General features: G+C 38.1%; 1 protein-coding gene across 12 annotated transcripts in view; it reads left to right on the top strand.

Annotated features, from left to right (window-relative positions):
- Positions 1-24,401, top strand: part of tmod (tropomodulin) — a 66,530-nt gene extending 42,129 nt beyond the window's left edge. For 5 of the 12 annotated variants that reach the window (XM_018021908.2, XM_018021916.2, XM_018021915.2 and 2 more), the window contains 9 exons: positions 4,184-4,336; positions 4,397-4,564; positions 4,649-4,775; positions 4,858-5,078; positions 5,161-5,315; positions 5,394-5,490; positions 5,581-5,728; positions 8,369-8,448; positions 12,193-12,248. In XM_018021908.2, the coding sequence (XP_017877397.1) occupies positions 4,184-4,336; positions 4,397-4,564; positions 4,649-4,775; positions 4,858-5,078; positions 5,161-5,315; positions 5,394-5,490; positions 5,581-5,728; positions 8,369-8,445 (1,146 nt within the window). In that variant the 3' untranslated portion in view covers positions 8,446-8,448; positions 12,193-12,248. The other 7 variants (XM_018021921.2, XM_018021919.2, XM_018021912.2 and 4 more) reach the window with 7 other exon arrangements.
- Positions 24,402-25,917: the final 1,516 nt, after the last annotated feature.

Genomic DNA, 25,917 nt, shown 5'->3' with positions numbered 1-25,917 from the left:
AATTGTACACTTCCTACTATTTATTTAATATTTATGAAGTCCATAACGCTGTGAATGGACAGATTTCTGTAGTAAAAGTTTATCGAAACGCTTGGCATTTTAACGATCGATATTTCATAATCTCGAAGGTTGTATAATAAGATAATAGTTGTATTGTTTAAGATTTTCCCATGAAATTTTTCATCACGAATGAATGAATTATTGGTTATTATGTGAGTATCAGTGTAGAATGTTATTTAAGCATTTCATCACCTGTGCACTACTTCTATCCTGAGATGTTTGGTTGTTCTCCTACTGAATGTTCTATTCACGCTACGGATCATAACGTTACGTTAATTAATAACGACCTGTTCAAAATATGTTAAACGCGTTTCTCGGGTACCGTTCCTAGCATCTCTTCGAATTCCTTTATGCACGATGTCACGAATTCTGGTTCGTCTGACTGAAAATACCGTCTTTATGGGTTCGTTAGGCGCGCTTTTGAGGAAACATGCTCCTCTAATTGCGTGCACGGTCCATTAGCGCGCTCTACGACCAATTCGCAGGATGAATCGTCTCGATTGTGGACTCTTCTTCTTCTGTGGCCTTTACCGATACTTAAACCGGCCTAATTTTGGGATTCCACTTAACTCGAACAGAAGTTACAAACTCGATGACCGCCTATCAGGGTCGAAACAAAGTCTTCTCTATCGTGTTACGCAACGTTGTTAGCGCGGGTTCAGGTACACTTATGGCTAATGAGTTTGAGGCAAGAGTATTGGTAAAGTGATTAAAGATCGGTGAACCGGCGTTGCAATTTTCGTGAAGTTTCGTAAATGCCGATTTAATTAGTATTAATGTACTATTAAATACTTAGAATGATCAGAAAAAAATGGTTAAAAATCCTGGTAAATTAAATGGAAATACTAAGGTACTTTTTTTATAACTCAACATTTTCTCGAAAGTAATTCATTATTTATAGATAACTATTAAGCGATTTTATTATTAGATACAGTGATAAGCGAGGCATCAGAATTTCTCGCGAACAGGCACTCCCCTGTATTTCTTTCTTCGTCTTCTTGTTCCTCGTCTATTTGTTCCTTTTACAAAGAAGCTTTCACCCAAAGGTTCTCGTGAATTCAAACGGTAGGTCGTTACGTGCGTGAAAATATTACTGGCGTGATCCGCCCGGACGGAAAGAGATTCCCCTTTTTTCGTGGCCGTGAAAGTAAGCCGAGTGGGTTTCATTTGGTTACGCAGAAATAAACCTGCCACAGCACAGGAAACCGTCCAGACTAATTACCAAACAGATTTCTCGCGATCAGTGAGAGCACGCGCGTTATTTGGAGCACTGAAAGTTTCAGATCTGATCGATGATTGGAATAGATGGTATCCGTGTACAAATCTTAATTGATTTCATTTTCTCTATCTTCCTGTTATTCATAGAAGGTATGACGAATAATGTTTGCATTACAAAAGAACGGGATGTTCTCTTGTATCATCTGAGTGTGCTAATGATCTGATATAACTTGCATCCTGTTTAAAAATTACATAAGCACGAGAAGCATGAATGTGAAAATTGAAAAAATAGTAATGGAACAAGAATTCTGGTGAATACATAAAATTAGTTTGCGCTTCTTCTTATAGATCCGTACTATAGATCTTCCTTTTGACAGGCTTATTCATATAGCGCTATAAATGTTGTTTACATGGAGGTACTTCGGTAAAAAATGAATTCTATCATTTTTAACCAGGACTAAGTATTGTGGGCGAAGCTGCGACAGAGAATGCTAGTTATTAATAAGAATTCTTTTAATTTCCAAAAATTATTTTATATTCTATAGAAATTAATAGAAATTTCCTCGATACTTCAAAAGTATCCAGATTCCCGATCGTGCACGCGTTTCAGTAGTGGAGCCAGATATTAAGTTGCCATATTCTCCTGCGAGCGCAGGGGTGTAATCATTATTAATGCGGGCCTAGGTCACGGGCGGCGGATCGTCTTTGGAGGCGGTTAGTTAGCTCGCGGGAAGGACAGTGGCCGCGCTCGCGCTCACTATAAATAATCATGGCGCGAGGATGGCCAAGTATAGACTGTTGGGTGTGTGCCAGCCTGCGAGGAGGCCTCAGCTATTTTTGAGGCTACGAAACGCGTGATAGACGCTCTCTATTCAAACTGCACGACTGAACCGAACGACGGAGACGGCCATCCGGACCATGCGCTTTCTTTCCCAGCTAACACGCTTCGGTTTTCTCACTCGCTTTTACGTTACGTACGATATGATTACTGGTCTTCGCGCGACCTTGATCAGAACTGATATATCAGTTGTTATCAGAGATTTGGAGACTCATATAACTTGAAATTGAACCAGTCGAATTACATTTTTTGAAGTATTTATAACAAAGATTAAATACATATTTTTAATTTCGAATGTGGTAGGATGTGAATATGAAAATCTACTTGAAAAACCGAATGCGATGCTCAACCGCTGGCGACTGTCGAAGTACTGAACTGCTCCTCCTTTTATATCTCCGTGATCCCCCTCCGAGATATCTCTACGGAGCTATAAAAGGAGGAGCATCGCACAGAGTTTAGAAATTAGCTTCCTTTGGAAATTGTCCTACGTATTCGTATCTTCAATGCATGGACAATTTAGCCATACTCAAAAGCAGTTTTATTTGAATTAAAATTACTTGCAGTTGCATTGTAAGTCTGACTACTGGCATCATTGAAGCAGCAAAATTGAAACGATAATCGATGAAATACCTCGTTTCTACCATTTTCCGTCTTGTTAGCTCTGAGGACAGATTTCTTCTGTAGTAGGCAATTTTAAACATACAACTGATTACACACGTATACATAATGCTGTTTTAATTATAAGATTTTATCTAGAACATGTATTAGTGATTTACTGCATAAATGCATGTGTCAGTAAGTCAGTAATTACTTTCGCAAGTATCAAATAGGACCAAGGGTAAAAGCGAAAATGGTAAATGTCTGTTCACTTTTTCGCAACTCGTGAATCTCGTACTGTACGTATATGGTCGTGTTTTGAAACGACCGCCGCGGATGCTACATCAACGTCAATACCTGCGCGACGCTAGACGCGCAGAAACTTTCTCCATGGGTTAGCATCACTCCTATACTCCGTTCAAACTAACACTGGGCAAGGTTAGTGTCAAGTTGCATCAATTGATAAGTCAATGGAAAGTTTTCTGTTTTTATATTACAATTATTCGTATCGAGTAAATGTTCCTCCTATTTAAAATATCGTTTCGTCCCGGTCAAATATCAGGAAGTTGGTTTTAACATATTCACCGATTTATTTCGTTTCGTTCCACTTGTTCTTTGTTCGAATATGGTATAAGCGTCAAAGGGCGCTGCCGCAATCAGCCGCAATCGGTGAACTGGTCAGTAAAGTGTGCGTTTGTCGTGCGAAGTGGGTGAGGTGTTTGGTCGCAAGCGATTCGCCTAATTTCCCTCAACAGAAATTCATTATCAATCGTAGTCCGTCGCCGCAAACGATTCTTTTTTAACAAGTAAGCCCTCGTTTCTCGTTCGTGCGTTAATTTCTTGACCGCTCCAACGCGGATCTCCGTTTAGCGTAGCGTTGGTTTGTCGATTTGGCAGATGAGTTGTCAATGAAAATCGATCCCGAATTATGTGGGCCAAAGGGCATCAGCCGCATTGGACAGTTGCCGAATTTAAATGCAACTTCTCGATTTACTGGTCGTTCGATCAGGAACACTGGCCTGCGTGTACTCTTGGGCGCAGTGATGAACGTGTTCTGTGACGGGCTTACTTCACCGATGATATTACGTCCGATCATAATAATTACTAATTCATTCTAGTTCCGATTCGATTTTACGATCGTCCGTTTAAGGCTCTGTCCATCTTGTTCGTTTGTTTTTAATTGTTCCATTGAACTTCGGGCGTGTTCCGCTCGCGCGGGTTTCAGGAGAGTGAAATTACTCACTATCATAACATTACGAAATTGATTCGATAAAATTTAAAAAGCTTTTAATTTGATCTAAGAAGATAGTGTTTCCGTACAATTAGAACGTGTTAGAAAACTAACATAGCTTAGTGTTAACAAAGAATCGTTAAATATTATTACTATTAGATATTTGCATTAATAATTTAACTAACGAAATGTCACGGAGATACTCAGTTGTTGACCAAGAACCATGGGAACCTTTGCAGACTTCTTCATCAACCAAAACGACCACTATGACAACTGCAGCTAAGTTATATGGGAAGGATTTAAGTGAATACGATGATGTGGACGTGGACGACTTGCTGGCACAACTTACGCCAGAAGAAATTAATATGCTTGCCAAGGAAGTGGATCCTGATGTAAGGAAATCATAAATTGTTATATTCAGTTTGATGTTACACGTCGTATTACTTTTACAGGATAGCTTTATGCCACCATCTCAACGTTGTAGCTATGAATGTGACAAGAGTCCAACAGGACCGCTAAATCGTAAGAAACTTATTGAACACATCAACAAACAAGCTTTAGAGACACCAGATATACCTGAATTAAAGCCTTATGTACCTGGTGTAATTAGAGGCAAAAAGGTAACTCGAGTTTTTATATTAAACATTTTATTTATTTCATGTATTCAGAGAGTACTCACATATATGTTTATGACCAATTTTCAGTGGGTCCCACCACCTCAAGAAACTGCGAAAGAAAAGCAGGCAGAAGAGCAAATTGCTATTGATCTTGGAGAAGAATATGAGCATGCATTATCTAATGCTACTCAAGAAGAAATTATTGATCTTGCTGGTAAATACCAGTTCAATGTGTAATAGCATATGTCTCAGTCATTGTACTCGTGATATTTAATACTCATTGCTTTTGCGCGTAGCTATTCTCGGATTTCATTCCATGATGAACCAAGACCAGTATCATGCTTCTTTATTAAATGCCGGCCAGCCCGTTGGTTTGGGTTGGGATGGCATTACGAAAGCTAGTCAACCAAAACCTTACCCAATGGATCCGCCTAATGATACAGACGTAGATGCTACTATCAAACAAGTTCGAGAGGACGACTCTTCTTTGACTGAGTTAAATTGGAACAATATAAAAGTACGTAAAGATGTGGTTATGAACGTAAGAAGTTACATACTTTGAATTATATGTGACGTAATTCATTGTTATTGCTTTGCAGAACATATCTGACGAAAAATTTATTCAACTATTTGAAGGACTGGAGATGAATACACATCTCGAATCTTTGAGTTTAACAAATGTGGGACTCACTGACAAGACTGCACAAAGGTTGGCAGAGGCCTTGGAGAAGAATTCTACGCTCAGAGTACTCAAGTCAGTATACCTTTGATCACGCGTTCATTTTCGTATCATACTGGCAATTTCGTTTCATTTTAAATTGAAATATTTCAGCGTGGAGACAAACTTCATAAGCCCATCTGTGATAGTGAGGCTCATCAGAGCACTTCTTAAGACGAAGTCAATAGAAGAGTTCCGATGTTCGAATCAGGTAAATTACATGTCTGTTAATTTCAATAAAAAGTTGCTTAATAAATTTAATAGGCCTTTCTAATATACCACGTTCTTGTATTTAATACAGAGGTCTCAGGTACTGGGAAATAAAATCGAAATGGAAATTACGCAGTTGGTGGAGCAAAATCCGACATTGCTCCGACTTGGTCTTCATTTGGAGTTCAATGATGCTAGACATCGCGTAGCTGCACACTTGCAACGCAACATTGACAGGAGTAAGTAGGAACACAGTCCATTTTCAGAATGATACTTCCATCGAAGTGTCGATATCGATCATATTTCAATTTCAGCTTAATTCTTAATAATAAGCCTTCGCCTGGAAGAACTTTATCTTTCTAAATAGGTTCTTTGGCGAATGTCTGTACTTCTCAGTATAGAAACTATAGAATATTGAAGATAATCGTTTATCATTTAAGTAAATTTGATGAACATATCTTAAGCATTATTTCCTTATCTTTGATATAAAATGTAACTTTACAATTCCCTGATAGATACCAATGTAAACTTTCTTTCAGGAGTTTTAAAAAAGTCATATCACGAACGTTTATTTCTTACGTTCATGACTGAAAACGATCATCGTATTATCTTATTTATCCAGAGATATGTGCCACATTGGAATCATACCTTTTTAATATGAACATTTATTTGTACATTTTAAATGAGACGGGTTTTTCATTTTTCGTATACTCCAGCGATGTTTATACTACCAATTTTTCGTTTAGATGGGAGCAATTGTATGGGGGACCAAGGAGATCATATGACGAATCGCTTCTAACTCTTCCGAATCCGCTTCGTAGTCTTTTATAGTGCTTTATTAGCAAATCATCATTCATCCATTCATCCCGCTAAATTTATTCATTATTTTTCTAGCTAGTGGCATAGAGGTAATTATAAAACTCTAGAGTGCATCCATTCACAATCGATTTTTTTCTTCGTCCCTTTGACATTTTACGTTTCCTGCATTTTTATTTCACTTAATCACATTCGAAAATTTCTGTTCCTTTCCTTACTAAAAAAATTCTGTACCTAGAGAATTCATCGTTAAGTATATCATACGGTCTATTTTCAATTTTCAGCCAAGTACTTAAGCATTTGTCTCGGTATGATGTCTATTTAAGTCGTACTTCATTTGTCATTAGTGCTTATATTTAGCTTATCTTGAGTATTAACAAGCAACGTGATTCATGCTTTCATCCAGTTTCGCTTTGTTTGGTCCGATAAGGATGTACCTGATTGTCAATGAGATTTGTTTAGAGAGATCATACTTATTGCTTTTGTTCTATTAATATTATTTTACTGTATGATACTCGATAAATTCATTCCATAATAAATATTCTATACAGGTTCAAATCTTCATATTCCTCAGAGATTTTCATTCCTATATTCAATTTACGTACAGCATGCTCATGCTTTGTTTGTTTACGCTTGATCCAAAACCAGCTTCTTATCTTTTTCTTTTCATCATGTTCGCATTCATTTCGTAATCATTCCAAAAAGAAAATATGCGTAAACGCATGCATTGGACTATACGGAAATTCTTTAAAAAATTTGCTCCTACAACCTACACGAAACTTCTAAAAATTTTAATAGTTACTTTCCTTATTAGTTTGTCGTGTGCAACGCGCTAAACTAGAGGCCGGTGAACCTTCGAGAACTTTTGCTATCCCAGTAGGCGGCATGAGACGCGAAGAATAGCGCTAATTAGCGCAGTGAGTAGTATTCGTTGAAAAAAAGATATCCTTGTTTTTGACACCATCGGTATTCGTCTCTAACGTGCCTGATTTTCTTAGTACATGTTCAATTCTCGTGAATGGTCCCGAATTTTAATTATAAAGTGATGTTCAAAGTGATGAATTGTTAGTTTAATAATGACTCCAAAAAATATTTTCGTTTATTTGCAAGTGTTTACGTATTTTGTATAGTTTTGATAAAGTTTTCCCTTTCTTTTGAAGTTATATTACAATCAGTTTATTTCTGTTTACCCTAATCAAAAAATACTATCATCCTTATTAGAATGTTATTATTAAAAATACTGCACCGGTATTTATAGCATGTATAATTTTATTTAAACTCCGGTGTTTTATTACTGGTGTATTGTAAGTTAATAATATTACGGCTACACGATTCAAGTATCACTTATAATATAAAGTGTAACGTACTAATCGATAGTAATATTAATATTAATAATACTCATCTTTCGCACATAATTCATGCATCCATCCTATGATTTTATTTAAGTTGCCTGCAATGTCCTCTTCCGCATTTCGCTCCATTGCATACATTTTGTGTAGTAAGATCCGACGAAAATCACAGAAAGACAAGCAAGTCAAACCATTCGAATGCAAATGGACTTTTAAACGCGATGGTTAATTGATATGACAATGAATATAGACAGACAAAAGACTGAGTACACATATCTCGGATTATATTACAAAGTCGAGTCTCCGTGTCAATGTACAACGGTTGCTCCTCTGTTTCGCAATTTATCGTCTCATTGTCGTTTAGATGCTCGTCACATAACGTTAAGGTCGTACGGTGATTATAGAGATCACGATGACCCGAGAAAAGTACGATGGCGTGCTACATCTGTGTTATTGTTAGCTGACCAAAGAAATTTCGAACCGATTACGAAAGTCTACAATCTTTTATTCATGTACCGTATAAAAAATATTTTATTTCGGTAATATATTATGAATCTGCTTAAAGAAAAAATAAAGATCGTTTCGGAATTTCTGTTCACCATAAAGAACGGCAATGTATGCCGTGATCTTCACGATTTTACCACCCAATGATGAGAGACTCGATGAGTCAGAGCTGCGATGTATACTTACGACACCTCTATTCTTTCCCAACAGTACGGAAAGACCTAACGCTGCGGCTACAGTTCCGATTCTTTAACATGAACCACAGGAAACCTGCCTTGATTCAATGAAAGGTAGCTACTACCTCTTAAGGTGGTCGATCGTCAGAGTGATGCTGCGCGTTTTTATTGCGCCAGACAGTCTCTTTAATAATCGCTGGTGTTACTTTGCAGCTTTACTAACTTCGCTTCTCGACAGGTTGTACAAGTTTCAAATGCATTTTCGACTGTGAATGATTTCTGGCTGTTTGACATTTTTCTTAAGACTACTTTCCCGAAATTAACAGAGTTGTATGATTTTTTCATTACGTTTAATTAGATTCTTCGATATTGAATTTTTTTATGAATCAAATACATGTGCGCAGATAAATTATTGCAAATGTTCTATACAACGGAATTTAAAAAAGTTAGTAATCGATGATGTTGCCTTTGAAACATTATAACTAGATATTTCTCTAAATTCATAAATGCAATTCGTCATAAATGTAAGTTCGTCAAAAGTCATAACTAATGCGAGAAGACAGTGATCTGGACGAAAATCTTATAAAACCGGGCATTTATATTCTTGTAGTTTCACGGTCGGCATCTTGTTAGGCGCGGTAGCTAATGAAAGCCGAAAACAGAGTTTCGCGCTTGATCTGACACGTCGTTAACTGCGAATGGTGTTTGTAGACGAGCTCTAACTTCGGCCGACGGCCTCGCTTCAGGGTTTAGGTGCACATCCTATCAAACCCGATGAAGTCGTGACGCGTTAATTTCCACGCGAGCCTCCAGAAACTCGGGGTTCCGCTTTGCGTGACGTCCTCTCGACGTTAAACGTCGGGCAGTGAACGATTTAACGCGTGACGACGTGTCCAGTGATGGGATCAACCGGGTAACGCGAGTAACCTTGTGAAATCTAATTAAGTCTTTTCATTATACTCGTACTTAGTAAAAAAAACAGTAAGATCGAGTTTTTCATGAACGTTTTTAGCTGTTTCATTTTTAATTTAGGGATCCTATTACTCGGTATATTATCGGTTAAAATTACAAGACTGTACGCTTGCAACATCATATTACAAGAAATTGTTTCTTTATTCAATAATTATGAAGTGTCTTGGAAAGTTTATTAAAAAACGGCGCATCATCTAAAGTGTCTCCTATTTTTGGCTGAGAGTGTATTTAATGGTATAACTATCACACACACGATGTTACGTAACGGCAGATTGCGATGAAACTGTTCCGTTGGATCAACCGCGAACTGCTACCGATAAAGTTTTTCCCTTGAGCGAGGGTACAACTCAATTAGCTTGTGGTTTGGTCGGAAAGTTTCGTAGCCAGATCGCCGCTTTACAGTTCAGATTAGCTGTTTGTGTAGGAATATGAGAGTAATTTCTTCTCGTCACGCAAATAACTTTCCAACTTCCTCGTAGGACATTGTCCTTTCCTTTTTCGTTTTTAAACCGAGCTAGGGGTTTTTACGGTTTCGTTCCCTTTTCCCTTTCATTCTGCATATTGTTAAATCCCAACATTTGGGCGAGATTACCGTTGACGAAAAGAATTAAGAACAAGGAGCATTATAAATTATAAGTGTACGTAATAACCCTTCAGGAAAATAATCATATCATATGCACGCACTTGCACACTCAGTACAGTATTTAATCTTTTTTCATTTACAATTATCAAGTTTCATATGCTGCAAGTAATAAAATGATACGAGAAAAAATTGTTTTAATCTAGAAGTCGAGTCGATATTAAATTTAGACGTTTATATTTACACAGTTGCGCATTACATTTTCCATTTTGAGTTTCATGAATTCATAGAACGTTGAACACAATATTTAAACACTTAGCTCGGTACAACCGATTATTTAAGTATATTGCATCTAACTATTAATAACTAGTCAACGTGTCATAATAACAAATCTGTTTTATAAAATGCTAAATGTTTAATGAATGCTTAAGTAAAATTAGTATTCCATAATAATCGTGAGAATTATTTAAATGCGATCGCATCAAACCACTACATCTGATCGTTATGTATGGATTTATTTGACCTATTTCCGGGGCTGAAGATTTTTACGATTAATTGAATCTAACGCTTTTGGACGTCACATAAACAATTTTGAACACATTACTGTTTTACAAAGTGTTCGATACTTGTGCGAAATTTGTTACACGGCCTCACAAACGTTATCAACGCGATACGTATTACTCGCCTGAAAGATCGCGTGTGACATGCAATTTTGAATTTTTATTACACAGATTGTACAACACTTTCCCTTGTTTTATTGTTGGGAGTATGAATTGCATCAACGTATTTATATTAATCCGTTTTCTTCCGAGTGACGAACATAATTTAGATTAACACGATTTTATTTGCAGTCCTCTTTGAACCTGATTTCTTCTACTAACGTAATTAAGATCACTTTCGGAGTTTCTTTTCTATTGCATGAAAGTATTCGATACGAGCCTCTCTTCGTTTTTGCATATGAGAGTGCCAATTTTCAATTAACAGTGAATGTACTTTTGAGAAGAAGCTCCGATAATTTACGTAAAGGGACTTGAGAGCAAAGGATTCTTCGTTTACAAAACAAATTAAAGTAGAATTAGCTGCTAGTTCAACGTGCTTAAATTACGCGCTATCACATCTACAATCTGCAGTGTATACGTCATGTTAAATAAAACAATAATACTGCTTTATATGAGAAGCAATGAATCGAGTAAGAATTTTCTTTAAAAATGTCAATACGCGTAAAGAGAATGAAGTGGGTTGAATAATAGGAAAATCCTTTGACAGAGTCCCATGTGTGCTTACTCCATCGAATAGTCGCAGAGGAAACACGTTTCTGATATTTCCAACGAGGCTCGAACGAGCTGAGCGAAAGTTGTTTAATGCGGTGACATGACGGATGTATCAGGGACGGCGGGCACGCCGCGCCGGAAAAAGCGACAGCAATTTCCGCGATAGAAAGTCCCGATTTCGGGCGAACGAAAGACAATTAAAAAGCAACGAGCTCCCGCGACCAAGCACGCGCGCTCTGTTATATTTTATGTCGTCGCTCCGTTATTCCTGGCTCAGCATGGAAATTGCAATTTCCCCGACCGGATTACATTTCGAACGAGGCCAGGGCCATGCGCTCTATCTGTTTGTCTGTCTTTCTTTCGCTCAAAGTCTGGTTCGCTATTAATCGTGTAACACACGTTGCGCGCTCCGCTCGTTGGAAATTGTGATAATTGATTCGAAAGCTTCGTTTTCACCGGGGGTGAATCGGATACTCTTATCGAGCCTCGAGTTGTTTCGGAGAACCTTTCTCGCGGACCAAGTGCGTTTGTGTGTAGTTTTAATGCACGTCGATTCGCATAATTGAAAATCGATGAAAGAATTACCGATACTCTTTGCAACGCGATGGAGTAAGAACTTACATAGATCAGGGGTTGAAACTGAATTCCTTTTGTGAAATAGAATACATGAACTGTTGGAAAAATTTATGAACTATGAAGTGCTAATTAATATTTAACTGAAAGCACAGAAATTTTTTTTTTATAAATATACATTTTCAATCTTTAAAGGGATTTGGATTTCCACTCGCAAATTCGGGTGATGTTCAATTTGTTATATATGAGATATTAAAAATGTCCAGTTTGCTCTCTGATAAAAATCGTCCCCTATTAAATCGTTTTGCTTCGCAATTAATTTCAACCCCTGACAAAACGATAGCGTATCGTGTGCTGATTGACAATTTGCATCTCGACGTTATCGGCATGCAACCGAGAAGATTTTCATTATTGACAAATGCTGAACGCATATGATGACAGTGTTTCGGGTGTCTGTTGCAGTACGGCAGTCCCGGCTCGGGGTGGCGACATCTTAACGCGAAGTGGCGTTCGCCTAGGTATTATTTGTACATATATTATATATTTATTTACCGTAATATGTTATATACATACGTACATATATATATACATATAAGATATATATATATATATAATGAACAAAAAAAAATTTCACCAATTATAAATACTTATCACGCATCGCTCGCGGCAATTTCACGCGCAATTTGATTATTTCGCATCTAGTAACTCGTGTAATAAGAATTGACAAGTGGACGTTCTTCACGAAGCTTCTTTCCATTTTATGTATTAATAATATTATGTCTCTGTCAATATGTGTCAAACAAATAAACGTTGTCGTTCTCCGGCGTTTGGTTTCAATTCCAATTATGTAACAAAGCATACGAAAGAGGAAAGCGTGGTGAAACACGTTCCACGTTTTTAAAGCTCAACGAACAATCCGCATACAATTTGTTCCTTGCTCTTTTCTACGCGTCTATTTTATTTGAATTTAATTCACAACCGCTTTACGTGTCGATTTCGCGTTTCTCGGACTCGTCGAAGCCCGAGCACATCCACGCTGTACATACCGTTCATTTTGCATGAGTATCTGTACTTTAGCGCAAATTAAACCGCAAATAAACTGTTCTGGCATACACCATTATATGTCCTACCACGTTTGTTTACCTCGATCGTCGACAATCTCTCTAGCGATAATTCTCTGATAATGCGACCAGCGATCTGAACCCTTCAACCTGTAAATCAGCTATGCTCCCCATTTTCAGTTGGAATTACAGCCGAGTTTATCTACTAAAAATGATTAACTCGGTAATCCTGACGAGATGAAAGCACTCTTTGTATGATGTACGTAGCTTATAGAAAATATTGGATCAAAACCCTTTCATTAATATTTTCTGCATACTTTAATTAATTAAACTTTGCATATATTATTTTACGATTTAGTTTAAGCGTTGAAAGGTACGATCTGCTGGCTGCGCGCGTAGAATAATTAACCGGGCCGAAAACTTCGGTAGCGATATCAAGGGAAAAAATGTTTTTCCAGTGTTGCGCGTGCACGTATATCACGCGGGGGATGGGGGGGTCGTGAGCCCTTTTTATCGGCGTGCGTGCCTGCCAAGTTGGCCGGTCGATCCTCGAGATTGCACCGTTGCTCGTAACGAGTAGTTAACTACGTGCAGCAAAGGTTGTATCGTGTAGCGTAGAGCAGGGCCGGGCCACGTGTTTTCTCCATATAATAGCACGCTTAAACCTATCCACCGTGACTTTTTTAAAGCTGCCCGCCGCTGCACCGGCTCTGATACACGTTTCCGCAGGGGGATAATCGCGGGAGGGGCTCGCAAATGTGCCTCGCCTGCTAACGAGCATCCATCCCCGTTGCACCACCTCTGTTCATCGAGCTTTCCTCGCGATTCGGTTCCACTGTACATCCTAAACATGTCCTACCGGTAATTTCTACCAAAAAGTGCCTTTCAAATGTTTTTCAGTCATATCCGATGTTACGGTTATTCAAACAAGACATATGCATGCACGCAATTTTCCGACAGACAGCAAGCGTACAAAGAACACCTTTCATGTTTCCGGATTTTTAATGAGAGTTGAAAACTGTCAAAATTTGTACGACATGCATTAATGAATTCTTTTTCAGTACACGATGCTTGCAACTAAATGTTTATCGTACTGAAATCATTACTTCGCGGAGTAACAATTCGTTTCTTAAATTGAAAAGCTTTAATGCTTGAATGCTTTCGAAATTTATCAAGCGCTTTACATTGCTGAAACTCTTGGAAGCTTACAACGAACAGGGAACTAACCCTTCAAGCGATTCAAAATATTTCTCGCAAGTTTAGAGCGATGATTCGAAACATCTTGGGCACTGCGTTAATCACTTAAATTCAAATCAATTATACTCACAGTGTATATAACACGCGCAACGAATGAACCTTGGTATATAAAAGGATTTAAATAATATCGTTAGATCATTGGGGTATGTGATTTGTATGTTCATTAGAGTACCTCATCAAAAGCATGCGAAAATCGCATTGCATGATACGTTTCTGTATACGATTTTTAATTTTTGTCAAACATTTTCTCCGTGTGGCACTGACACATTTTTTTCATGTACTCTCCAACGTTGGCACAGTTAAAAACTATTACTTCTTCTCTTTATTACACTTTTTCATTTAAGGGACGACGTACATCCGGAATTGTAAAAAAAAAAAATACGATTTTTAATATCACTGCGGGAAATTCAGAAAATTAATTTTTTTTTCAAATTGGAAATACGAGAGTTCACGCTGCTACAGGTATTTTTGTAAAGGTTTTATTTTTTATCAGAGAGTTTTTCATTTACTTTTTAATAGAAACAAAAAGATATCAATTGACTTTCGAAGTAGAATATCGTGTAAAATTGCAACGTGCCGTTTTATTCGATATTTCAGAAAAACGCTGTTGTGAGGCAAATGCATTTAAGTAGTGCAACAATAAGCTGCTTCATAAAACGTAACTCGGTTGTTTCAATGGATTTTAACGTGAAATTTTATAGATATTACATTAAACGGGCTACGGCGTTCTCGTATAAAAATAGTTTTAAAAAAGTCCTGCTGTACGTAGCCCCTTCACGCGTATCTGTTTACTGCACCTGGAAGTCTTCTCTACACGCAACTATTGTGATTAAACATTAATTCAAACGTTAATTCGGTTACCCCGTAGCTCTGGTGTGACGTAGAATATCTGCAAGGTGATGGTTATCAAGTGTTTAACAATGTACATATCACAAATATATTCCACGTTAATAAACACGTACTATGATGTAAGTAGCATTAACCGACATGTGCGTTGAAAGAACGTAGGTTGATATCAAATGGTGACTAATCTATTAATACGAGTAAGAACATTAAAAAGAGCACTGAACGAAAGATCGGATGACAAGGAACGATATTGAAAATGAATTTTGAAATACATTTAGATCTGAGGAAGAATAGCATTCGCTTTATGAATCAATTCAATTCATATTCTTATTTTTCGCCTAACGAGGTAGATTTGATGGCAGATGGATTTTGATTCGAGAACCGGACAAAAGGAGTAACGAAGTGGGAGAATAATCATAGAATTTGAAGTCTACTGTTTGCCTATAATGCCCTTTGTCAATGAAACCGCTTTTATTCAATTCCACGACTAATTTGCTGCTGCCCGATACCTGTCGTCCTTTCAGTTTTTATTAAATTTTAGGGCGCGAGGAAATCCATGGAATGATAACGATTGTTTCCGACAATTCGAGGAATCATTTTGTATGAACTGAATAAAATGTGTACGTAAGTTTATCATCCTTTTTTCTCCTATAATAATAGTTATGAAATCACTTAACGTTATCTAAAATCAAGTTCTGTTGGAACTTTAAGGGAAACGAGGCAATACAAGACTATATCTTTAAGATGTAAATTGTTACAAGAATACGATAACAAAAAAAAATATCAAAATACTGCAGTGGTGTTAAGCCGATGTAAAACAAGCAATCTAAAAACTGCAAATTCGGACGACAATGAACAAACGGTAGATCCAATTAAAATTGAACGGAAATCCTATTACACGATATAGCCGAAAAGTCATATCGCTCGAACAATTACGATTTATCCCCCGTGCTTTGTAACGCAGACAAAGACACGATTCGCGGGAATTTGGTAGGTTTTACTAGTGATTGATGCGTCCGCGCGCTACTTTGTTTCTTGAAATTGGCGGATAAACGCGGAGAAAAATGGTGAAAAAAAGAACGGAAGGACGCGGCGATCGAAATTCGAGCCAATTTATTCGGCAATTGAACCTTCAATTACTTTTCCAGCCAGGGGGTTGCGTGCGGCTCACAGTTTTTCCTTCGCTCGCCGACCACCGCGCCGTCCTTTCTCTTTTTAGTTATCGTTCCCTCGGCACCGCCGGTTTTTGTCCTCCGTCAGGGATCGCCGACCATTTCGTCTCATCTATTTTGGATTTTCATCCTATCATCGGAACGCTCCGGCCTTTCTTCTTTTTGCCCCTGCCATATACATACACAGAGGTATATCCCTCTGTTTATTTTCTACCAGTTCTTCACCCTGTGAACGAATTTCCTGTCTGATATTAAAGTCAAAGCTTCTATCACGTTTCTCATTCATCTCGAGAAATTTCATAGTTTTTCCGAAATTCGACGTTTTCACTAGGTATCTACGCTGTTCATCTGAATTGCGTTCCAGATATTCGTATTCTTTACGAATCCATTGTTCTGCAATTGAATTGTTGTCAATTTCTTTGTGTGCTCGGTATGTACTTTTGTGTAATATTTACAGTTTAGTCCTATCTGTTTCTTTCCCTTATTTAATATCGTCATAGAGGAAACGGATAGAAAAGAGTCGGACGAACGAGATCTGTTAAGAAAGTAGACGCTCTTAATGACATTTATCATGTTGCTATTACTAGATACCCCTGGCAGACTACTCTTTGTTCAACTCGAGGAACTCGATCAGCTTGTTGAAACTTCCTACACCCAACCAGCCCGTTGTCTTCCAAGAGTAAACGCACTGAATTAAATATAATATTTCAATAACGGGACAACAAGTCGTTTATAATCACAACGTGTTCTCTAATTGTATTACGCAAAATAGCGGTGTCATTAATTATCATAAGAAACATGAAAATTTGCTTAAATTATCAAATTCTGAAATAAGTTCATTAAACGTTAGACAAATTATACTTTGATGAGCAGTTTGTGTCAATTCATAATAATATTAAATCCAATAACGTGGTACAGAGATTTGGCTTTACGTATTTGTAAAATTACGTGAAAGCGTAGTCGCAGAAATCCGGGTGACAAGATGGAGGATAAGGTGAAACTAATTATCAGCGAAGACGATCATGTGGGCCTAGTGTAATTCTATTGTTACTTTCGATACAATTCTGTCGCTTAGACTAGATTTGCTGAGGTCGATGCACAGGTACTATGCGAAACTAAATTGTCTTTGTACTTATAAGAGGGAGCATGAACACGACATGGATATATCTATCGCACCGCGGCAAAAGGCCTTAACATGAGGGTAATTAACGATCCTGTCGCCGTCGTCGTTGGAAGCCCGTCCCGTTACATAACGACGCGGCAATGCTTGAATCCGATAACGCGGCCATGCTCAAGTGACGTCGATACGTTTACGTAAACCGGTTGCCCGATCGATCTGCAATTTTTGGCACAGATAACGGCCACCGGCTTCGATTGTCTTACCCGTTTGTGCGATGACGCGTATCATTTTTACATCCTCGTCAGACGCTAGACGTTACTATGATTACAACCGAAAATACGGGATCTAACTATAGACATATGAGAATAGACCGAGAGACCAAATGGGAGTCTTGAAACCAGGCGATTGAGATAAAGAAAAGAGTTTCATATAAAAGATAGACATAGATTTCCTTATAGTAAGTTTTATCTATCTTTTACAGGATAAAAGGGAAATGCATTGGACACTCGGTCTATTTTGTTATGTTTACAGTTCAGACTGGCTTGTTCGAATTATAAATTGATCAATTTATTCTGATGAACTGTGTAAAAACGTGCAAATTTCGTCTGATTAAAATAGTTGTAGTTAGTAGCAAGGAAGCTTGTTGAGCAGCACGAACGCGGCTAGGAAGTTCGGTTAAAGGGCGTGGTTAAATTATTTCAATTAATACGCGTTATAATTCGCTTAACGATGAACCAACCACTCGGTCTAAGAAGTTCATGGAGTTTGCGAAATTGCGAATTCCACGTTGGAAAGCCTCCCAGCTTAAGTACCAGGAAGTTACAAGGGTTTCAATTTGTACCATTCAAATCCAGACGATGGCCCCCATCCCTTACGATTAATCTAGTGTGGCGTCGGGATCGATCGATGGTCTCTTTCGCATACACCAGCTGGGTTAAGTCCGATCATCGACACAGTAGCCTCAATTACCTACTCGCTCTCCGCCCAGGGGTAAAGTTGCTCATCAATCGGGAAGCTCTTCGTGCAGTGGGAAAAGAAAAATGATGGAGCACCGAGATTAGCGATTCCGTCTTAAAGGCGTTTTAATGGTTACACAATTCATTTTCCGCTCGAGGGAAATAACGAATGGAATTAAGTGCCGGTTGAATATTCAAACTGAATATTGCCACTGGCGTAAATTGTAATTCATTCAATTAAAAGCTCTCGCCTTCCCTTCGTGGAATATTCGCTAATAAAGCTGTATTATTTGTGTGTCGCATTTTTTATGCATTGGTTTATTTTATTAACTATGGTAATGAAACTCTTGAGATGTTTAAGCGTTGCATAGAATATAAGCAGTAGTCTTTGTCCAATATAACAATTTTTGTGGATCTTAAGGTACACGACTCTTTAATCTTGAAAAATTTGTTAGAGTCAACATCTGAAATCCACATAAATCCTTACCAATTTAACCAGCCAAGTCGAATGTCAGCTCTCGATAGATCTCACTGTCCTGAAGGAACTCTAGGATGACCAAAATGAAATGAAAACTGTTTTCACCAGTAAAATCGGTTACAAACAATCGTCGTCGTCGTCGTCACGACGAAAACGAATCAACGGATCCTCGATCGTCGGTGGAAACATTTCGGACGTGAATCCTGGCAACGACGGATCCACCCAGTGACGTAATGGAAACGGGACGAGAAGAGAAAAGAAAAGTTTCTCAGTATCACCAGAGAAGTTGAACATTTCACACTCGATTGCCACGTCACTAGGTTTCATTCGCCTCTGCGTGCGACGCCAGTAGTGGAGGGAAGCTTCTACCAGGTTTCCATTCCGCTATTTTCGCTTCTTCATCTGTTTCCTGCCCGTTCGTTTCCTCAATGCAATCTTTCAAGAATATTCATGTACAGGGCGGTCAGTACAACCGAAAAGAGAGTGATTTTACATGGAAAAATAAGATGGAAATGTACAATAAAATTTTTTGGTACGTGACTCTGATTTCGAAAAAATCGACGTTAAACGTTCAATAAAAAAAATGTTAATCTATTATTTCGTTTGTTTATATACTATCTTCACTCCTTCGGTTGCACGACTGTTTGCCAACCACCTTGTATATTCCCGAATGGCAGCGTCCCGTCGGAATTTAATGTCTCGTGAAACGAGCCGAGGCTCCCTTGATTTTCTTTTAAACTTGCGAACTGGCACCCTTTGTCATCGTGCGCATGGTTTCCCCGCGTCGAATCCTCGCTAATAGAATCTTCTTTGACAGATAAAGATTCTGTGCATCGCATTTTCTTATAAACTTGGTGTCGTGCCACTTTAATTATCTATGAAATACAATTTTTCTTGAGTAATCCGTGACATATTTATGTATTCAAATATATTATTCTTGATTAAAAACTAAATTTAATCTTGTCAAGTTTGATTACTATAGGTATTGCGATTAATTCAGTTCAGTCTCCTCGTTAGGCAAAAGAGAAAAAGTGATCAGGCATCAATTTCTCGATTTCGCTTTATTCGGACGAATCAATAATATAGTCGAAATACTTTTTGACTACATTCGAAGGGCGGAGGCGGACGGCGTACCGATCGCGGCTGAACTTCCTCCCGTGGCCGCTTTTCATTTATCTCCCGCTGGCAGACACAGCCGCCTTCCCGTTCTGCAAAAAAATTACGGCGCGCCGATAAATCTGATTTCCACCGAAAAGTTTTCCATACGGTGCTCGTTCGCGATTTCTCATGATTTGTGGAGAAAAAATGGCCCTCCTTTTCGACGCCGTGCCCCGCGACGCGACGCTGCGACCCGGTATCCTCCCGGGTGGTCGACGGCAATGGGAAACGAATGGAAACGTTTCGCGAATCGACGGAAAAATTATCCCGTTTCCTGTTCGCCGACGATTTCCAACGGCTTTTAGCGACTCGGTTGAAATTTGTTATTCGAAATGCATGATGAATAAAATATTTCAATGTATTTCAATGAAAGAGCATTGGAAATTTTAGGAAAATTGAATACTATAAATTGCATTATTAAATCATGCTGTTACATTATCAAATGCCACTGTGCATTGTCAAATGAGTTATTATAATAATTAAAATTTAAAAATATTTCATTATTGATAGATCTTCGCACGTTCCTGTACGTTTTACGTCATACAAAATTTTTGTTTAAAAATTTTATTTTGTCCTAAAAATACATTTAACGGTGAACCGTTTCAGGGAATGTTTTTTCTCGCTTAATTTCATGCGAAATGCCGAGAATTGATGCATTAAATGTTGTCGAATAACAAATAGTTTATTCGCGAAATACTTCAGTTCTATTTACATTGCCGTAAAATCAAAGTAACAAGTAAATAATATGCGTGCTGTAGTTTACTATTCAAATATCAAATGTTAATGCTATACCTCTATTGATACTGTTCTTCTTAAATCGATTGAAACTCCCCCATAGGAGAGGGTTCCCAGATCGATAACTTGTATTTGAATTAAACTTCATTCTCAATAGCTATAGACTATTATTAATTTCTCTTTATTTCCTTAATTAGCGCAATTAGCGTTTTTTGAGGGTCATATAGAAAATGCAATTGTGTTTATGATACAAAATTATGGCAATTATTAAGTTATCTGTACGGCAATAAATTTCGTAGAAAATTGTTTTAATGAAATTCAATAATACATATATTAAGGAATTTCGTCGAGTAAATCCTGAAATTAATTCTGCTTCCGGGTGTAGAAACCGGTGCCGCGCGGCGTTTGCGCGTTAAATAATATTGTGCATAATAATAACTCGCCGGTTTTCAAACAAAATCGATTCGCCGACGACGGCGCGGCGAGTTTTTTTTTTGCTTGTCAAAGATCGACGAAAACGATGGCGACACGTTAAAAATGCGCCAGGCTAACGCCGCGCGTACCGGGATAGTAATTTCCGGCGTTGTCGTAATTTGTTTGCCGGCTTACCGTCGCGTACCGTCCTGAAACTGATTTTCCGTACCGCGCGTAAGAAATTTTTCTGCTGCATTCTCAAAAGGTGTATCTATAACAAGTTTTATCGATAAATTGTCTTTCAATTTGAATCACTGCCAATTTCATTCGATTACACTGCGAAGGAATAGATAGTGCAGACTGTATTTTATTTAAAAAATTATACTTTTAGAAACTTTATAGAGAAAGATTACTTTATAGAAGAAAAAATTATACTTTTATTATGCTTTTGAGGGTAACTCACTTTATTATTTGACAAACGAGTCTTTTATACATAATTTTCATGCACATATCTATCTATTTTAATTTATCACAACAACCCTTATTCCTACTGTAACTGCGATGTAAATAGAAATACAGCAATTACTCCATACGTAAATAAACAAATGTTGGAGTAAAATTCAAAGTAAACTCGCTTTCGCGTAGCAGACACCTCTTACGATTCTTTAAGCCTTTAAATCAAAGGTTTCACCGTAAAACAAGCGTTTGCTGCCGCTGGACTCGACGCATTAATTACTAAAAACTTGACGAGCCGCTCCGGACACAGAGGATACTCGTATACCTTGTGGATTATCCCTTTCGAAGGAGGCTACACGCCAACATTTTTCCCTGGATCCATTTTTACATATCAGGCGCTTTCACTGCGTCAGTTCTGTCGCGTTGCTTTGATCCTTTTCACCCTCCATTTACATTGCCGCGATCCACGATAGGGGGTTCTTTAGTGAGATGTAAATTACTCTTTGCGCCGCACACTGTTTATACTGAGATCTCGTGTAATTGTATTTTCCGATCCTTGAAAATTTATTATAGCGTGAGGAATAAAATATAAATATGATTATTCATATGTTATAATTTTTAGACATAATTATTGACCAATCAATTAAAACAGAAGTAGGTACATCTCCATTCTTTTTTACAGAATAAAATTAAAAATACTATTGCTTCACAATTAAAAGAATTTATTATTGATCTTCCTCCGTCATCCGATCTATTGGTTCAGTGAACTAAGGGGCAAAGAATCATTATGAATCTGGCACACGTTCTTACACGCGGCCATCGATGGGCACATGTTTTCCGCAGGTCGTATGCAGCGCATGGGAAAGTCCTCCCGCAACTATACCACCGGTTGGACCATGTAATGATGCTCGGCCCAACGCGCGACCGAACAAATTTTCTGCGATCGTTCATCGGATGCTAATTGGATTAACTTGGTTTGAAAACAAAATAGAGCTTCGGGATGATATTCGGATTTCAATGAACATTTGTGTGGATGTTAACAGGATGGATGATATAGAAATTATTATTTCCTGTAGTTACATTTGAAAGGTGAATCTAATGTATAAGTAGGAGTGTGAGAAAACTCGAAAATATCGGATCGGGTTCCCGAAAGTACGTCGTGATTCGGGAGTGTCAGGTTTCCGCTAAAAATATCGGGTTTCTTCGAGAATTTGACGATTCTCAACAACTTCACGTTTTATATGATTTTAAACATTATAAAAATACGATAGATAAAATGTAGAGTAAATACAATAATTACAAATGTTGTACATGTAAGATTTTATTTCGGATTTCCATGTAAAGGCGCTGTCTACTCATCGTCATGTTGTAATTTTCGTAATTACATTTCTCAGGAACATAGAAATTCTTCAGAATGTAAGAAATTTAAGAAATTTTCCGGCATAGCGATTCGGGTCGTTGGCGTTTTCGGAAATTCCGAAAATTCCGACAATCTCGTACTATAAGGTACTTTCAGGAAATCTGTTCTGAGATTTTCAGGTCCTTGCACGTCTCTGTGTATAATACGTTTCATGCTATGTAAAAATATCTTTTTCATAACGCGGACGATGCCGATGTCTGTTAATTGAGGAAGCACAAGAAATAAGGTGTACGGAGACATTTAAATAATATTGTAACTAAAGTGTAAGGAATTTACATTGTCAGTTTGGATTGGCATCTCGGATGATTTTATTCAATCGATGCGTCAGAAGTGGAAATTAGGATTAACAAGAGATCGAACGTTTATCTTCCACTGTGAATGGAGCATCCGGAATGCACGTCCGAAGTGAACAGTTTGAATTAGACTTTAGTAGCCGCGCATAAAACAGACTATCATTCGATGCTTCTTTGGCTGCCAATCGAACGTCATCGATTACATTTCGGCCGATTCTCGCGACGGCGGTTCCGTGGTTTTGGTTTCGAGAGCAGCCTAGCCGTTCCGCCGTCGCTTCCGGTTTCCCTTCCCAGCGCATTCAGGACTACCGGAAGTGTCTCGTTTTCCCAACCGGATGCCGCGGAACCCGCTGAATCGCACCTGACCACTTCCTGCCGCGCAGTCCAGTGTGGTACGTGTACACACATCGTCCCTCTTTGCAGGTCAACGCGCTTGAACGTCGTGCTCCGGGTCTTCTTCGATCGTCCCATTCGTTTTTCACTTTTACCCGTCGCGCCACGCGCTTCGTCCAAATTTCTACGTGACCATCGAACACATAAATCGAGCGGAAGGTCTCCCTCTTCTTTTTCTCTATTTTCTTGATTTTACCCGGGCTCTCAAACAGCGCGCCTGGTAGCAGTAGTTTCGCCAATTTCCCCGTCGAACTTTTTCCCGTGAAAGACCAAAAAAATTGTCTTTTTATTTTTAGACGAAATTCGAAAAAAAAAAACAAGTATCCCGTTCGTCGCTTGCCCGTAATTTTTCGACCATTTATTTCAAGTATCACGCGCGGATACCTCCGACGTGAAATCGATTTCAGAAACAGTTTATACGCCACGCGTAACGATCACCACTACACGTGAAACGCGACTGTCTAACGCTCGTTTGCCAAACGGGATTGCTATTATTAATTCTTTTTTCGTCAATCAGTCCTATAAAAAATGTATAACCCTCGTATAAAAAATTGTACCCTCTGCTGAATTACCAAGAGGAGAGGAGATCTGGGTTGTTTATTGATCTCCGCTCTTCGTATCAACGAGGAACTTGTAATTGCCTGTATCCTCGCGATGTTATCACAGAGGGACTTGAATCGGAACGATACATCGTCGGCCCTGCGATTGGAAGGGTGTTAAGTGGTGTGCACTCGAAAGTTCGTAGAAACAAGTCGCGTTGTTGACGGGAGCGTTGATCCGTGAATGCTCGAAGTAGTTCAGAATTTTGTGCACAGTTTCTTGTATAAAGAACTACTGATTCTGAAACGAATAGAAATAATATTTCAAGGAGCTGCGCCTGCACTTCCAGTCCGAATTGACATTAAAACTCAATACGAAAAAATGAAATCAAGGACATTTATGATTAGAAAAAGATAATATGAAATATTGCATAACATTTTTGTTAATTCTCACATTTCACAGCAATTGATTATTATTATGTTAGCAATTAAATCGATGAAGTGACTGTTCGATTCTGAAACAGGACAATAAAATCCTAAAGTCGCGCGAAATTGCACGCTGACAGAGAGGATCTTATTAAAGGGAGTTTGAAACTGCAACTTGGTGGCGTCTTCGGGTGGTAACAGCTTGTGTCACGTAACGATTTGAACGGGTTTAAACGAATCTTTCTGCCGGTAATAACGGGCGGGAGATCGCGTGGGTGGCGAGATTTCCCCTGAAATATTATTTTTACTCGGCATCGCCGGCGGCCGGTCATTCAAGGAACGGCTGACCAGGACTCTTTCGCGCGGTACGGTCCGGCCAAGTCCAGTCGCCTCGAATACTATCTGTAATTGAGACGACGACATTATGGGAGGATGGGACGATCGCCCGAGAATGGTCCGGAGTGAATGTGATATATGAGTCATTTTTGTCGTTTTCTTTTGTCGTATCAAACGCGTACAGACAGCATCATCGCGCTGAGAAGATATCATGAAAAATTCCAGAACGTTTTGTCACATTGACATTTACAATTTTCGCCACCGATATGACCCATTTATGATTTTTTTTTATGGACTACGTGACGATTATTTCATTCGTATTTATTCCGTTGTTATTGTGATACATTATTTTAAACGTGTAATATCTATTTCTTTAGAGTTTCCAAAATGCACTGTACAGCTTTATTAGTTATATGTAAATGAATTTCATTGTGACTTCAATGTTAACCGTTTCTAGTAAAAAGTAACGATGATATATTTTATTTAGAGTTCATGTGTCATAATAATGGGAGGAAAGTTTCATCGAACATTTTACTTCGGCATTGAAGTACATATGTATAGTTTCAATTGATATTGTAATTTATTTTGTGTAAAGACTGTTTTAGATCATTCAGAATAATTAAATTATTTCTGATTGAATAATTAAATTATTTCTGATTGATCATTAAACTGCGAACATAAGTATATTGAATTTTGATCAGTGAATTTAGTATGCAAAAGTAGAGAAAATGAAGCAAAGTAGTTGCTATGACATTTAATTTATACATACAAACCATGTCTAAATTTCATTATTCAATTTCCTCTTCGAAATATTTTATTCTGCACAAAAATCCGCAGTCTATTAATCATATATTTAATTTGGAATCATGCTCGCAAGTAGCTTAATGGTTTAATTAATTATTAACTGGTTCGATAATATATAATTATTTAAATGAAGGATAATCGAAGACCATTAAGTATCGTATCTTCGAGACTTCATTAACTTACAGATTATGATGGCTTTCTTAGGTGGCCTTCTACCCGTTTATGAGCCAAGAGTATGAGCTCTGTAGCTATCTATGGAATGATACCCCTCCTACTGATAGCTTTCTCGGGAGCTTCCACCCTCGAAGAAGGTGGTACATAGA

This window comes from Ceratina calcarata, unplaced genomic scaffold, assembly GCF_001652005.2.
Source record: "Ceratina calcarata isolate Rehan_Ccalc_2016 unplaced genomic scaffold, ASM165200v1 scaffold267.2, whole genome shotgun sequence".
Lineage (NCBI taxonomy): Eukaryota > Metazoa > Arthropoda > Insecta > Hymenoptera > Apidae > Ceratina > Ceratina calcarata.
Note: the sequence above shows the minus strand (reverse complement) of the source record. Positions and strands in the feature narration are given on the sequence as shown.